A 16,800-nucleotide genomic window follows, 5' to 3' on the forward strand; every position below is an offset into this window, starting at 1 on the left:
AGGGTGGGTTATTAAGTATATTCAAGGCTGAGATAGACAGATTTTTAATCAGTAAGGGAATCAAGGATTATGGGGAAAAGGCAGGAAAGTGGAGTTGAGGATGGTCAGATCAGCTGTGATCTCATTGAATGGCAGAGCAGACTCGATGGGCCGAATGGCCTACTTCTGCTCCCACATCTTATGGTCTTATGGTTCGTAATAACTGAGATGCCCACATTCCAGAACGGAAATCCCTGATCTTTGACCTGACCCAAGAAGCATGGTTGTGTTTCCTCTTGGTGTGGTACCTCGGCCTTGTGAATCCTCTTGGAATCATCTGTGCATCTGTGTGTTAGCTTTGCGTAGCTCTCCAATGTCCTATGCGGTTGCAGTTAACACACTCTGCTGAGATTGCCGGACATTGATCATGCGTGTGGGTTTGCTTGGCTGCACAGTGCTGGCACGGTCACCCACTGGTTAGAGCATTACGAACATACAAATTAGGAGCAGGAGGAGGCCATTCAGCCCCTTGAGCCTGCTCACCATTCAATAAGATTATGGCTGCTCTGACTGTGGTCTCAACTCCACTTTCCACCTACCCCCAATAACCTTGAATTCCCTTGTTAGTCAAGAATCTATCTACCTCTGCCTTAAAAAATATTCATTGACCCTGCCTCCACCGCTGTCTGGGGAGGAGGGCTCCATAGATTCACAATCCTCAGAGAGAAAACATTTCTTCACATCCCCATGTTAAATGGGAGACCCCTTATTTTTAAACTGTGTGCCTCAGTTCCAGTCTCTCACACAAAGGGAAACATCCCTTCAGCATCCACCCTGTCAAGTCCCCTCAGGATCTTATATGTTTCAATAAGATCACCTCTCATTCTTCTAAACTCCAATGGATATAGGCCAGGCTGTCTAACCTTTCCTCATAAGATAGCTCCCCTATCCCAGGTATCAGTCGAATGAACCATCTCTGAACCCCTTCTAACACATTTAAATCCTTTCTTAAATAAGACGACCAAAACTGTTCACAGTACTCCAGATGTGGGCTCACCAATGCTCTGTACAAATGTAGCAAAACGTCTCTATTTTTATATTCCATTCCATTTGCCTCCCTAATCATTTGCTGTACCTGCATACAGACTTTATGTGATTCATGCACTAGGACACCCAGATCCCTCTGTACCTCAGAGTTCTGCAATCTCTCTCCATTTAAATAATCTGCTTTTCTATTCTTCCTGCCAAAGTGGACAAGTTCACATTTCCCTACATTATACTCCAGCTGCCAAATTTTTGCCCACTCACTTAACTGATCTATGTCCATTTGCAGACTCCTTGTGTCTTCTTCACAACTTACTCTCCTACCTATCTTTGTGTCATCAGCAAATTTAGCAACCATTCCTTTGATCCCTTCATCCAAGTCATTGATATAAATTGTAAATAGTTGAGGCCCCAGCACTGATCCCTTTGGCATATCTTGTTAACCAGAAAATGACCTTTTCATCCCTACTTTCTGTTTCCTGTTAGCTAATCAATCCTCTATCCATGCTAACATGTTACCCCCTACACCATGAGTTCTTACTTTGCATAATAACCTTTGATGTGGCACCTTGTAAAATATCTCCTGGAAACCTAAGTACAGCACTTCCACAGATTCCGCTTTATCGACTTTGCTTGTTACTTTCTCAAAGAACTCCAATAAATTAATCAAACATGATTTCCATTTCACAAAGCCATGTTGAGTCTGTCTGATTACATTGATATTTTCTAAGTGTCCTGCTATAACCTTCTTAATAATGGATTCCAGCAATTTCCATATGGTAGATGTTAAGCTAACTGACCTGAAGCTTCCTGCTTTCTGTCTCCTTTCTTTCTTGAATAGAGGAGTCAGATTCACTATTTTCCAATCTGATAGGACCTTTCCAGAATCTAGGGAGTTTTGGAAAATTAAAACCAATGCACCAACTATCTCAGCAGCCACTTCTTTTAAGACCCTAGGATGAAGTTCATCAGGACCTGGGGACTTGTCAGCTTTTAGTTCTAATAATTTTCTCAGTCCCCTTTCCCTGGTGATTATAACTGTTTTAAGTTCCTCCCTCCCTTTCATCTCCTGATTCTCAATTATTTCTGGGATGTTATTTCTATCCTCTACAGTGAAGACAGATGCAAAATGTCTGTTCAATTCATCCACCATATCCTTATTTTCCATTATTAATTCCACATTCTCACTCTCAGAAGAACCAGTGCTCACTTTACTTTTTTTCTTTTTAAATACCTGTAGAACTCTTACTATCTGTTTTTATATTTCTAGCTAGCTTTCTCTTGTACTCTAATTTTTCCTTCCTTATTAATCTTTAGTCATTCTTTGCTGTTCTTTATATTCTGTCCAATCTTCTGACCTGCCACCTGTCTTTGTGTAATTATACGCGTTTTCTTTCAATTCAATACTATTCTTAAATTCTTTAGTCAGCCATAGGCGGTGTTTCCTTCCCTTGGAGTCTTTCTTTCTCACTCAAATGTACCTTTTCTGAGTGTTGTGAAATATCTTCTTAAATGTCTGTCACTGCATCTCAACTGACCTATCCCTTAACCACATTTCCCAGTTCACTTTAGCCAGCTCTACCTTCATACCCTCATAATTGTCCTTATTTAAGTTTAAAACAGTAGCCTTAGATCTCTTTAGGGGGAGATGGTGGTATTATCATTGGACTAGCATTCCAGAGACCCAGAATGATGCTCTGGGGACCGAAGTTCGAATCCCACCACGGCAAATGGTGAAATTTGAATCAATAAAAATTTGGAATTAAAAATCTGACAATCATGAAACCATTGCCGATTGTCGTAAAAAATCATCTGGTTCACTAATGTCCTTTAGGGAAGGAAATCTGTCGTCTTCACCCGGTCTGTCCTACATGTGACTCCAGACCCACAGCAATGTGGTTGACTCTTAAATGCCCAATTAGGGATGGGCAATGAAGCCCACACCCCATGACTGAATTTTTTTAAAAATCCACTCCTCTCTCCCTCAAACTGAATGTAAAATTGAATCACTGCTACCTAGGGGTGCCTTCACTTGAGGTCATCAATTAATCTCGTCTCATTGCACATTACAAGATCTGGTATAGCCTGCTCTCTGGGCCTCGAACATGCTACTCCAAGAAACTGTCTTGAAAATGCTCTATGAACTCATCACCCAGACTACCTTTGCCAATCTGATTTGTCCAATCTATATGTAGGTTAAAATTGCCCATGATTATTGCCGTACCTTTCTCACAAGCCTACATTATTTCTCCCTGTATACCCTGTCCTACAGTTGGTTACTGTTAGGAGCCTATAAACCACTGTGACTTACCTTTACTATTTCTCACCTCTACCCAAACTGATCCTACATCTTGATCTCCAAAACTAAGGTCATATTTCTCTCTCTATTGTACCAGCGTCATCCTTAATTAACAGAGCTACCTCTCCGCCTTTTCCTAGCTTCCTGCCCGTCCTAAATGTCATGTATGCTTTAAATGTTCAAGTCCCAGTCCTTGTTATCCTGCAGCCATGTCTCTGTAATGGCCATCAGATCATAACTTATTTATTTCTATTTGTGCTGTCAATTCATCTGTTTTGTTATGAATGCTATGTGCATTCAGATACAAAATCTTTAGTTCTGTCTTTTTACTATTTTTGTAACCTCTAGCCTTATCTGCTGGCGCATTCTTAGGTTTGTACAACCCTGTCCTTTCCTGCCACACACTCATCATCATTTCCTTTATCCCTACCTTGCTCTTTTGCCTTGTCTTCTCAATTTAATTTATCATATCTTCCCAAATTTGGTCTCTTGGCCCGACTATCTTCTGCCCTAGTTATATGACTTGCTGGAACACCGGTCCCAGCATGGTTCAGGTGAAGACTGTCCCAGCGGTACAGTTCCCACTTTTCCCTGTACTGGTGCCAGTGCCCCATGGATCGGAACTCATTTCTCCCACACCAACTTTTAAACCACGTATTTAACTCTCTAATCTGGTTTACCCTACGCCAATTAACTTGAGGCTCAGGTAGTAATCCAGAGATTATTACCTTTGAGGTTCTGCTGCTTTTTAATTTAGCCCTTATCTGTTCGTAATCCCCAAGCAGAACCTCTTTCATACTCCTACTTATGTTGTTGGTACCTATGTGAACTATGACCACTGGACCTTCCCCCTCCCACTGCAAGTTCCTCTCCAGCCCAGAGCAGATGTCCTGAACCCTGGCACCGGGCAGGCAACACAGCCGTCTGGACTCTCGCTCTGGGCTGCAGAGAACAGTGTCAATCCCCCTGACTATACATTCCCCAACTGCCACTATATTCCTATTAAACCCTGCCCCCACCCCCAACCCCTTCGAATGGTCAGTTTACTCATCCGCCTTGCAGCCACCACTTTCATCCAGACAAACTGTTTTTTTTATTCATTCACAGGATTTAGGCTTCGCTAGCTTGGCCAGCATTTTTTGCCCATTCCTAAATGCCCTTGAGAAGGTGGTGGTGAGCTGCCTTCTTGAACCGCTGCAGTCCATGTGGTGTAGGTACACGCATAGTGCTGTTAGGGAGGGCATTCCATGATTTTGACCCAGTGACAGTGAAGGAACGGCGATATATTTCCAAGTCAGGATGGTGCGTGACTTGGAGGGGAACTTCCAGGTGGTGGCGTTCCCATCTATCTGCTGCCCTTGTCCTTCTAGATGGTAGTGGTCGTGGGTTTGGAAGGTGCTGTCTAAGGAGCCTTGGTGAATTCCTGCAGTGCATCTTGTAGATGTTACACACTGCTGCTATTGTGCGTCGGTGGTGGAGGGAGTGAATGTTTGTGGATGTGGTGCCAATCAAGTGGGCTGCTTTGTCCTGAATGGTGTCAAGCTTCTTGAGTATTGTGGGAGCTACACTCATCCAGGCAAGTGGGGAGTATTCCATGACACTCCTGACTTGTGCCTTGTAGATGGTGGACAGGCTTTGGGAAGTTAAGAGGTGAGTTACTCGCTGCAGGATTCCTAGCCTCTGACCTGCTCTTGTAGCTACAGTATTTATATGGCTAGTCCAGCTCAATTTCTAGTCAATGGTAACCCCCTAGGATGTTGATAGTGGGGAATTCAGTGATGGTAATGCCATTAAATGTCAAGGGATGATGGTTAGATTCTCTCTTTTTGGGGATGGTCATTGCCTGGCATTTGTGTGGTGTGAATGTTACTTGCCACTTGTCAGCCCAAGTCTGGATATTATCCAGGTCTTGCTGCATTTGGACAAGGACTGCTTCAGAACCTCAAACCTGTTGGACAATTGCAAAGTCTGAGTGTGGTAAAGTGAGGTACCCTGTCCCTTTAACATAATGCAAATACTGATCATGTGACAGCACTGATGAATCACTGTGCAGCATGGGCAACTGGGAACTGCAGGTCTAGTTCTGAAGGTTTCTGGGTGAGCACGTATGATCTGGTCTCTGCCCCATGTCTCAATAAACCATCACTGTTTATTCTTACATCAGTTTCTCCCCATTACTGATTGCAAACAGCAATTAAGGAGAACATAGGAAGGTGAGCAGTTAGAGTTCAGTTGGCCAATGAGCTCATTTCAAGACAGGTGAGCAAAGCATTGGAAAGAGCACCTGTACTGAACTTGTAAAATAGGCGACAGCCGGCAATCAGAGCAGAAAGCAGTGCTGCAGTTTAACATTAAAAACCCTGCACAATCACGATCGCGGAGATCCTGCCAAAACCTGAAAAGAGCACAAAATCCAGCAGAGAAAAGCCCATAGCTGCAGAGACAGAGTTAAAAGAAAAAGTGACTGTGCTTAAAGCAGCAATACATTTAAACTGGTAAATATATGAAAAACAGCTATGGACTGAAAATTATAAGAGACCCCAGAGAGAAGGCGACTCCATGGTGAGCCAAACACCTAAATTCGTCATCATCTGGAAAGCCTATCAGAAGTGCAGTCTCCTTGCAGTTGTTCACAATACCGCAGTTCGGGCGTGTCGATCCATTCGACCCTATTGCAGATGACTGTTCTCACTATGACGAACACCTAGTGTTCTTTTTTACCGCTAACGACATCGCGGGGGAGGAGAAGAAGAAGGCGATTCTTTTGTCCTCATGCGGGAGCAAAACGTGCGGACTGATCCGCAGCCTTACGTCCCCTAGCGCCCCAGACTCAAAAACTTTCAACGAGTTAATAAAAATTGTACAAAACCACCTGAGACTAAGGCCCTCAGTTTCTATGAACGCTTCAAGTTCAATTCAAGGAACAGGATTCCGGAGGAGACAACAGCTGACTATGTGGCCATCTTAAAGGCATTAACTGAGCATTGTGAATTCGGAACGTCCATTAGTGATATGTTGAGAGACAGGCTGATATACGGGATTTGAGATGATACTATCCAAAGGCGTTTGCTCGCCTAACCTTGTCTAGACTTCAATAAGGCATTAGAATTAGCTACCATGATGGAGAGTGATGTTAAAAATTCTGAAATTAAAAAAGAGATACAAATGGCGCCGTCCATCCAGTTGAGCGGGACAATCCCACAACAAAAGGTGCGGAAACTTCGGACTCCACGGAAAGGAAAGAAACGCTCCCTAGCTCCAGATCATTAAAAAAACAATGATACTGCAGTGAAAACCCACAAAATGAATGAGAGAAATACATCCAGGCCTCCTGTGAGCAAACGACAACTCAAACAAGTCAAGTGCTTTTTCTGCCATCACTATGGCCGCATAATGTGGCACTGCAGAGAAAGGATAAAACAACACTATAAAGGCAGAAGGAAAAATTGTGAGATATGCCTCATGGAAGAGCCAGAAGAAATAGAATAAGACATCCATTCATTATATAACCTCAAAGTGGGTAGAACAGCCAATCCAAGCAGTCATTACAGTTAACGGACAACCCGTTAAGATGGAAGTTGATACGGGAATGTCGATGTCTGTCATTGGAGAGCATACAATTAGATATCTGAGTAAAGGAACCCATCCTTTGAAGTTTCGGACATAAAGCTGAGGATATACACGGGTGAAGACATAAGACTGAAAGGGTTATGTTGAGCCTCGGTGACATATGGAGATCAAATTGAAAGATTGCCCTTGTTAGTGGTAGCCAGAGAGGGACCCAGCTTTATAGGCCACAACTAGCTCGAAAAGATTAAATTGAAATGGGCCAAAGTTTTTCAAATTACAATGAAAGACTTACGGGAATTGTTGTAAAAGTATGCCTCTGTTTTCAGTGACAAGTTAGGAAGAACTCGGGGGCTATAGGCCAGGATACATGTAGACAACCCCCAGGTTTATAAGAGCCAGACCAGTCCCTTATGCTCTATGGGACAAGGTTGAAACCGAACTGGACAGACTGGAAAAATTGGGCTTCCTACAGCCAGTGCAATTTTCTGAGTGGGAGGGACCCGTCACACCTATACTGAAGCCAGACCAAAGCATGCGTTTATGCGGTGACAATAAGCTAAGTGTCAATAAGGTGGCCAAACTGGATAGACACCCGATACAATTCCTCAATCTTGGGTATTTGAAGTTGACAGGGGGCACCACATATTCTAAATTAGACACGAGCCATACCTACCAGCAGGTAGAGTTGGAAAAGCACTCCAGGGAATTTGTCACCATTAATACGCACCGAGGATTGCGTCAACACACACCGAGGATTGCGTCAACACACACCGAGGATTGCGTCAACACACACCGAGGATTGCGTCAACACACACCGAGGATTGCGTCAACACACACGTCTATCCTTTGGGGTCTCCTCGGCGTGTGCTATTTTCCAAAGAACTATGGAAAACTTGCTCCAAGGATTGCCCCATGTTATCATTTACTTGGATGACGTATTGGTCACGGGACTGACTGACGATGAACACTTAGCAAATCTAGAAGAGGCACTCAAACGCTTCACACAAGTGGGGATAACGGCATGACGAAGTGGGCAGTCCACACCTTTAAATCTAGGATGAAAAAGATGGAAGGGGATTCCATCAACACGAGATTGTCCTGGATCTTGTTCGCATACACGCCACACACTGAGACTGGCATCTCCGCAGCCACCTGACCCTTATCTGGCTGAATTTAGAGGGGAGGGTGGAGAAAAGCCAAGAGATGCAGAAGACCAGGCAGGATGGTCATGGTTGTGAAAGAACTTTCACGGTGGGAGATACAGTCTTCGCGAAGAACTTTGGAGATGGGCCCTGTTGGCTGTTAGGTGAAGTGAGTGCAGTAACTGGACCCCTCTCCTATAATGTATTGGTAACGGCCAAATAATTAGACGACACATGGATCATCTCCACAAAAGAACACCAGTCCCACAAGAAGAAATGCAGTCTTCATCTACGCTTGAGGACAGGTCACATGATTTGGAATTATCGGTGGGGCCTGTGAGACCTGAGGGGGTCGGGGAGACAAACCTGCCGATTTCCACTGAGGAACCTAGTGGACAACTGTCCCCTGAAAAAGAGGTCCTGGAAAAACCAGCTGAGGTTGTTGAACTGAGAGGCTGAACACGTCCGAGAAAACCTCCTGAGAGATAGTTATTGTGTAAACAGTTGATGTGTTTTAAACTTGTTAGTTGTACTTTTAAGTAAAAGGGGAGGGATGTGGTAAAGTGAGGTACCTTGTCCCTTTAAGAGTGTACTGATCATGTGACAGCACTGACAAATCACTGTACAGCACGGGCAACTGGTAACTGTAAGTCTAGTTCTGGAGGTTTCTGAGTGAGCGCGTATGATCTGGTGCTCTGCCCTATGTCTCAATAAACCATCACTGTTTATTCAGGCCCCACCGATAATTCTCCCCATTATTGATTGCAAGCAGAAATTGAGAACACAGGAAGGCGTGCAGTTAAAGTTCAGTTGGCCAACGACCGCATTTACCCAAGACATAAAACTGAGGCTCCTCCATTTCTATATTCTAGGTCCCCATACCCGCCTCACTCACACTCTCACCTTCCTGTCCCTGACCACTGACCAAATTAGAAAACCCTATCCTAAGGGATGTGACTGCCTCCTGGTACAAAATCTCTAGGTAACTTTCCCCCTCCCTGATGCATCATAGCGTCTGCAGTTTGGCCTCCAGCTCAATGGCTCTGAGTTGAAGCTCCTAAACCTGCAGACACTTAGATGTGTTTGCCCTGGATCACCCCAGTGTCCAGGAAATCCCATATTCTGAAGTCGCAACACATCACCTGCCCTGCCATCTTTATTATTAATTAATTTATCCTTATGTAATTTATAATTAATAAATACTGCTACTCCGAACAAACTTTACTATTGCTAGTAAATCTTACCACAGCTAATGAAACCTTACAATTACCAATAAATTATGCCAGTTTTAAAGACAAATGAATAAAATATTTACCAACCAAATACTTCTCTGTTTTCCTGTGATGGCACACTTTGAGTTCTGTCAGAATTTGGTCGCTCTGCTCTTGAGACACAGATTGGACTGGATTGGATAACTTCTAGATGGCTGATACTGCCTCTGGGTCCTCTTTTTGCCTGCTCTTCTACACCCTCTTTTCACCCGTATTGCTTCCCTGCTCCTCTGCTCTTTTACTAGATAGACAATGGGGTTGCTCTGTACCATGGCTTGTCTTCACCCCTTAAGATGGATCTGTGCTGTAAACAGATTTTGCATTGCCTGACAATCTAAATGGCCTTTTCAAGGGTCAGATCTCCCTTTGCTTGAAGCATGTCTGAGAGTGCATCACCTGCCACTCTGACAACAATTCTGTCCCTGATTAGGTCTGATTTCAGGTCACCATAGTCACAGCTTTCAGCCATTCTGTGCAGATCATTAATGAAGGAGTCAACAGATTCTCCTGGCTGTTGGACATGTTTGTTAAGCTTTGCTCTTTCAAGGATCTTGTTACTGCTCAAATTAAAATGTGTCAAATTTTGCTGAGGATTCATTGATTTCTAGTGTAGGTATTATATTGTCATCTATTGGACCTACTGAATAAAGCAATGTGTTAACCTGTTAGTTTCTGCCTTTTTTCCTGGACCTGAAGCTATCATGTATCTAAGGAATCTGTTCATCTAACATCCCCAATTTTGTGACTGGTCTGGGCTTTGGATGAGTCCAAACTGGTCTGGTAAGATAGATTTTTGATCCATGGTCTTTTAAAATTAAAAGTGTGTGTACCTTTAAATGCTATAATGAAATCCAAGATGGCGCAGTACACCTTGCCTCAACAATGTTTTCCACACATGTCATTTTTGGCGGGTTCCCACATTAATGGCGTTCGTGGTTTCTGGGTTTTAACATTTTTAGCAGCGACTCCCTGAATTGACCTTTCTGAGCCTTCCCCATAATATCTAAGCATTCTAGGGTCATGAAGCATCAACCCCCAGCTTTTGCCTGTATTTTAACTGCTGATTGTTTGTTCAATTACATTTTTTCCAATCAGAGCGAGCTCGGCTGGCACCTGTCCAGGCACCGATTCGGGATTTGGACAGTTTGTGGTGCATTTTAAAACAGCGTTCTAACTGCTGCTGACTCAAAAGCTTTTTAAACTTGTTCTAGCCAAGAACTTAATCATTTTTAGCTCACCGCTGCTAGATCTTCAGACTCCGCACTCTTTGAGTATTGAAGCTGGATTTCCATGGGATTCAATGGAGTTTTCTGCTGCAGTGCAGAGTTTTATTTCTGCCTTCTGCCTCCAGTCCTGCTTTGGAGCTTCTCTCCATCCCTATCCCCATCCCCCCACAGTGTTTCGCTTCTGGTGTTTTTTGTCAAGTCAGTGCTGCATTTTCAATATTCCAGGTTTTAAGAGAAATTTCTTCTCCAGTTTCTGCGCAGTTCTGGGTTGTTCCAACAGCTGCCACCATGTTGTAAGATGTTGTGTGTAGTTCAGTAAGTCTCACAAAGAGGTTTTGAGTCTTGTATAATTTAACAGTGAGTATTTATTAACTACTTGTAACTATGTACCTACACCACATGGACTGCAGTGGTTCAAGAAGGCTGCTCATCACCACCTTCTTAAGGGCAACTAGAGATGGGGCAATAAATGCTGGCCCAGCCAGAAAAGCGCACATCCCATGAATTAATAAAAAATACCCATATATATATTATAAGGTCTAAGCCAGAGCTGTCTCCATGCTTGCCTGTACACACTGTCTAGTACAAAACTGCCCGCCGGACTAGGGTAATGTGTTGCTTTATATCACAGTGTGGGCAGTACTGTACCCAGTCCAACGTTAACCCTTTCTATGCCAGACCCTTGTACTACACCACCCACCCCCTCTGTCCCCTCATGACTCTTATGCCAAGCTCTGCCTTTCCACCCATATGTCCCCTCATGCCCACTGCCCACTCTGCCAATCTCTGGCACTTCCATGCCTAGTAACCCACCATACATGTTCTAGAACCAATGAAGACCACAGTGTAAAGTGGGATGTGTAAAAACATGTGAAGAAATGTACACCATTCATAAATTTCTCCTACAAAATGATGTCTGTGCTACAAGCTAATAAAAGAATGAATTATCCAGGGCCTTTGAAGTTTCAATAGCCACAAACACTTAAAACCATGAGTTATAGGAGCATAGAACATACGAAATAGGAGCAGAAGTAGGCCATTCAGCCCCTCAAGCCTGCTCCGCCACCCAATAAGATCATGGCTAATCTGTTTGTGTTTCGAGTTCCACATTCCCATCTACCCTCGATAACCTTTGATTCCCTTGCCTAGTAAGAATCTATCTACCTCTGCCTTAAAAATATTGAACCACCCCACCTCCACCACCTTCTGAGGCCGAGAGTTCCAAAGTCGCACAACCCTCTGAGAGAAAAAAATTCTTAGAGGAGCCCATCGCCTTCAGGCTGAGGTTACAGCACTGGCATGGTAATGCACCAAGGTCAACACTGGCAGGGTAGCAGCCACTATGGAGACCTTGGTCCAGTAGATCTGCCCTGTGCTGCTGTGCAGGCTGAATTCCATCGCTGATGCCATAGTTGACCTCCAACAGTGTGTACGTGAGAGGGGTGTGGGGCAGCTCAATCTCACTCCAGCATCCCCTGCTCCTCAAGGAGTCAGCCTGGAGCCCTTGGGCACCCATAGGGAGGAGGATCAGCAGGTGCACACCCTGGGGCCATCCACCCAGGTGACTCCGGGAGTGTCCGGCCCATCCGAATCCCCTCTTCCTGTGACCCCAACAGCTCCAGCTCCACAGGCCAAGGAGGGTGTCACTGCCACACGGCAGGACCTGAAAGCAGGCCAGGGGGTTCCAGGTCTCGGCCCTCCAGAAGGACCCCCACCTAGGTCACCACAGACAGGGTATAGCAGTCAGCAGGCTGCCTCCACCTCCACTGTGGATGTCGGGGGAGCAACAATACATGGCGGCAGGGTTAGGACAGTTAAGAAGATGTGGATTCACCACATGGACACAGGTGTTAATCACTTGTAAACTGTTCACTATTGTTAATAAACTCCCAAGAATGTCTCCCTGCCTATGGCTCCTTGTTCTGATGAGCAGTGTTTGTGTCACTCAGATGTGAAACCTTTCTGCACAAGATAAAGGCAGGTGTCTCAGTCCAGGGCCTCTTCCCTGAGCAGTGTGTAACCTTCAGACCAAAGTGATGGTCCAGCCTCACACTCACTGGACACATCAGTCATTCCTGTGCCTTGATGGGGCTGGCCATTGCTGCCAGAATGTCCTGTGCCCATGGCACAGAGTTTCGTCATTGTCTCCGTGTGTTCCCAGCACCATGAGGTGCAGCTGGCCCCCATCCCATCAGCATCTGTGTCCGGTGACAGGGTGCTCCTGAAGGGTTCAGGTCATGAAGGGTGTCACAGGATCAGGGGAAGTTAAAGTTTCCCCACTGCGTCTCCATGATATGACCCTGTTCACAGAGCGCAAGTGATCTGCCATCAGCCAGACAGGAGTCAGACATTCACATCAACTATGGAGTGTCCCCACTGCAGGTCATCATCATCCTCCTGGAACGTAGGGACTATGGGCATCCGCTGCGTCTCCATGACAGGAGCCTTATCACTGAGGGTATGTGCGCTGCCAACAGCCAGACAGGAGTCAAACGTTCACAGAGGATCCATGGTGTCTCCTCATTGCATGTCGTCATCATCCTCCATAAATCTAGGAGCTACGAGGGCCTCCTGAGCTCCTGCCTTGTCTGGCCAGTGCGAGGGCCTCATCGCCGTCATTGTCGCCTTCGTGGACCTCCTCACCCTCATCCCCCGTCGGCGTCCTCCTCATCAGAGGAGACCTCCAGCTCCTCCATCTCCTCCTCAGCCAGCTCCTCTCCCCATTGCAGCGCCAGGTTGTAAAGGGCACAGCAGACGATGACAATGCGACACCCTCTGTGGACTATATTTCGGGACTGTATGGATGGGGCATGGGGAGTGCTTGGAGAGTGAAGTGGGTGTGAGGGGTGGGGAATGGATGCCTCTCTGTTTCTTTTCCACTAAGTCCCATGGTACCGAGGTGGGCCTTTCAAAGAGCCCGCCTCTGCACTTCTCCCCGGGCCAGCTGGCCTGACTCCAGCTTGCACCCACCCAACCCCCCCACAAAGATCCCCCCTTGGCAGGGTGGGTGAGTCGGAAATTTTCCCAACTCCCCCTGCCCACCTCGAGGACGAAAATCCAGGGCATTAACTCTATTTACCCTTTTACAAATGCTGCCTGACCTGCTGAGCGTTTCCGGAACTTTCTGTTTTTATAAACTAAATGGTGCAATTTTAGGAGGGGTGCAGGAATAGACAGAGCTGCTGAGTAGGTACAAAAATCTTCGAATTAGGCAAGATAAGCAGAGAAGACTATTTAAAAAGAAGAGGGAGGATCCTTGGCTTTATTAGCAAGTTATGCTCAATCTGCTGTGGCGGGATTTGAACCTGGGTCCCCAGACCATTACCCTGGGTCTCTGGATTACCAGTCCAGTGACAATACCACTATGCCACCACCACCTCCATCACACATTTTCAGCATCTGCAGTATTTTGCTTTTGTTTTAAAGAGGAGATTTAATCAAGGTGTTCATATTCACCATGTGCAGGTTACCACATAGACTGGATACCAAAATTGAAGTTCATGGAATAGGAGGGTCAGTGTCAGTCTGGATTAAAAAATGTCTTAAGGACAGAAAACAGTGAGCTGTGTAAATGTTATTTTTCAGACTGGAGGATGGTACACAGTGGTGTTCCCCAAGGGTCAGTGTGAGAACTGCTGCTTTATTTGATGTATATAAATGACTTGGATATTGGAATGCAAAGTAAAATTTCAAAATCTGCCAGTGATATCAAATTTGGAGAAGCAGAAACAGTGAGGGTGATACCAATCGGCTCCAACAGGACATAGCTATGGTAGCAGAATGGGCAGACAAGTGGCAGAGGGGATTTAATACAGAGAAGTGTGAGGTGATGCATTTTGGCAGAGGGGAGGCAATATAGATTTGATGACACAGGTCTAAAGAGTGTGCAGGGACAAAGGGAGCTGAGTTCATGTGCAGGTGACAGGACATACTGAGGGAGTGGTTAGCAAAGCTTATGGGTTCTTGGGCTTCATTAAAAGAGTTATTATTAAAAGCAGAGAAGTTATGCTGAACCTTTATAAAGCTCTGGTTAGGCCCCAATTAGAGTATTGTGTCCAGTTCTGGTTGCCACACTTTAGGAAGGAACTGAGTGTCCTCGAGAGGGTGCGGAGGAGATTTACCAGAATGGTTTCAGGGATGAGGGGATTTTAGCTACAAGGTTGGGTTGGAAAAGCTGGGGCTGTTCTCCTTGGAACAAAGGAGATTGAGGGGAGATTTGAAGGTGGACAGGATTATGACAGGTTTAGATAAGGTAGACAAAGAAAAACTGTTCCCATTGGCTGATTGTGCAAGGACTAGAGGACACGGATTTTGGGCAGGAAATGCAGGAGGGATGTGAGCAGGAACATTTTTACATAGCAAGTGATAATGAGCAGGAACTTACTGCCTATGAGGGTGGTGAAAGCAGAGATGATGATTTCAAAAGGAAATTGGATGGGCACTTGAGGGAATTAATCCTGCAGGGGGGAATGAGACTGACTGAATTATTGTACAGAGTCAGCATGGACTTGATGGCCTCTTTCTGTGCTTTTATGACTATTATAGATAACTGTTTCAGTGGCAGAAGGTGAGTTTTTTTCTATTTGTTCATGGGATGTGGGTATTGCTGGCTGGGCCAGTATTTATTGCCATCCTTAATTGCCTTTGTTCAGAGGGCATTTAAGAGTTAACCATGTTGCTGTGGGTTTGAAGTCACATGACAGCAAATTTCCCTAAAGGATACCAGTGAACCAGATGGGTTTTTATGACAATGGTTTCATAGTCATCATTAGACTTTTTAAATGTACTTTATTCCAGATTTTTATTGAATTCAGATTCTACCATCTGCTGTGGTGGGATTTGAACCCAGGTCCCTCAGATTATTACACTGGGTTTCTGAATTACTAGTCCAGTGACAGGGACAATACCACTACACCATCACCCACCCCTCTACTGGAGATGATGGAGTAAGTTGAGAGCCAGAAAGGAGATGAGATTTTTTTCAATGCCATGAGTTCTGACCTTGAATGCCCTGCCTGGTGAGGTGGATTCAATCGTAACTTTCAGAGGAAAATTGTATAAATACTCAAAGGCAAGTTGTTTTCTATAGAGCTATGGGGTAAGAGCAGGGGAGTGGGACTAATTGGATGGTTCTTTAAGAATCAACGCTGGCATGAAGACTTGAATAGCTTCGCTTTTTGCAGTTTCACTAGATGATTCTGTCTGACCTGGGACTGATCCTGATTTCCTTTTCTCTCCCTGTGTAGGGAACAAAGCTGACCTGAAGGAAAAACGCGAGGTTCCATTCGAGGAAGCCTGCAATGTTGCGGAGAAGTTTGGACTCTTGGCCGTGCTGGAAACATCAGCCAAAGAAGCACAGAACGTTGAAGAGGCCTTTATACTGATGACCCGAGAGCTGCTGGCTAGGAACGGGCTGCACTTGTCCAGCGAGAACACTCAGAGTACACTCCAGCTGGACTCACGGCCACTTCATGCCACTGTGAGCACCAAGAAAAGTCCCTGCTCCTGTAAACCACATTGAGCAGCAAGGTTTGATCATAGGTGAGGCCACAGTTTGGATCCTGCAGCATAACAGCCTCCAGGGTGACATGATCCCTTTCCTGGAACAACTTGAGGGACATCACTAAAGCTGATAGATGAGATAAGACTGGAGAAGTGATGGTCACTCTGCACTTGCTGCTGTGATATTTGTTCAGCTATCTCTTGAACATAATGCGTCTAATGAAAGTCCATGTCATTTCTTGGGCCTTTACTGAAAAGCATTCTGTAAAATAAGGAGAGACAGACTCACTACAACTCCTCATGTTCCAGGTCCTCATGCAAGCATTGAAATCTATTCCACAATTTGTGACAGCTGCTGTAACTTAGGAACCTGTGCAAGGAGAGGACTGTTCAAATAAAGTCATATTATCTACGTTGTAGGATCTTGTTTGTTTTCTTGTGTCAAATTTGATTTTGTAGCAACAGAGATGAAGATTGTCAGAGGTGACAGTGCAGCACTCCCTCAGTACTGATCCTCCGAAGGTGCAGCGCTCCCTCAGTACTGACCTTCCAACAGTGCGGCGCTCCCTCAGTACTGACCTTCCGACGGTGCGGCGCTCCCTCAGTACTGACCCTCCGACAGTGCGGCACTCCCTCAGTACTGACCCTCCGACAGTGTGGCGCTCCCTCAGTCCTGACCCTCCGACAGTGCGGCGCTCACTCAGTCCTGACCCTCCGACAGTGCGGCGCTCCCTCAGTACTGACCCTCCGACAGTGCAGCACTCCCT

At 45.3% G+C, this 16,800-nt stretch overlaps 1 protein-coding gene across 3 annotated transcripts in view; it reads left to right on the forward strand.

Annotated features, from left to right (window-relative positions):
* Nucleotides 1–16,450, forward strand: part of LOC144696743 (ras-related protein Rab-19-like) — a 49,694-nt gene extending 33,244 nt beyond the window's left edge. For all 3 annotated transcript variants that reach the window (XM_078568418.1, XM_078568420.1, XM_078568421.1), the window contains exon 4: nt 15,778–16,450. In XM_078568418.1, coding sequence (XP_078424544.1) covers nt 15,778–16,052 — 275 coding nt within the window. In that variant the 3' untranslated portion in view covers nt 16,053–16,450. The remainder of the gene's footprint in view (nt 1–15,777) is intronic.
* The last annotated feature ends 350 nt before the right edge of the window (nt 16,451–16,800 follow it).

Source organism: Cetorhinus maximus, chromosome 22 (assembly GCF_964194155.1).
Source record: "Cetorhinus maximus chromosome 22, sCetMax3.hap1.1, whole genome shotgun sequence".
In the NCBI taxonomy this organism is placed as follows: Eukaryota; Metazoa; Chordata; class Chondrichthyes; order Lamniformes; family Cetorhinidae; genus Cetorhinus; species Cetorhinus maximus.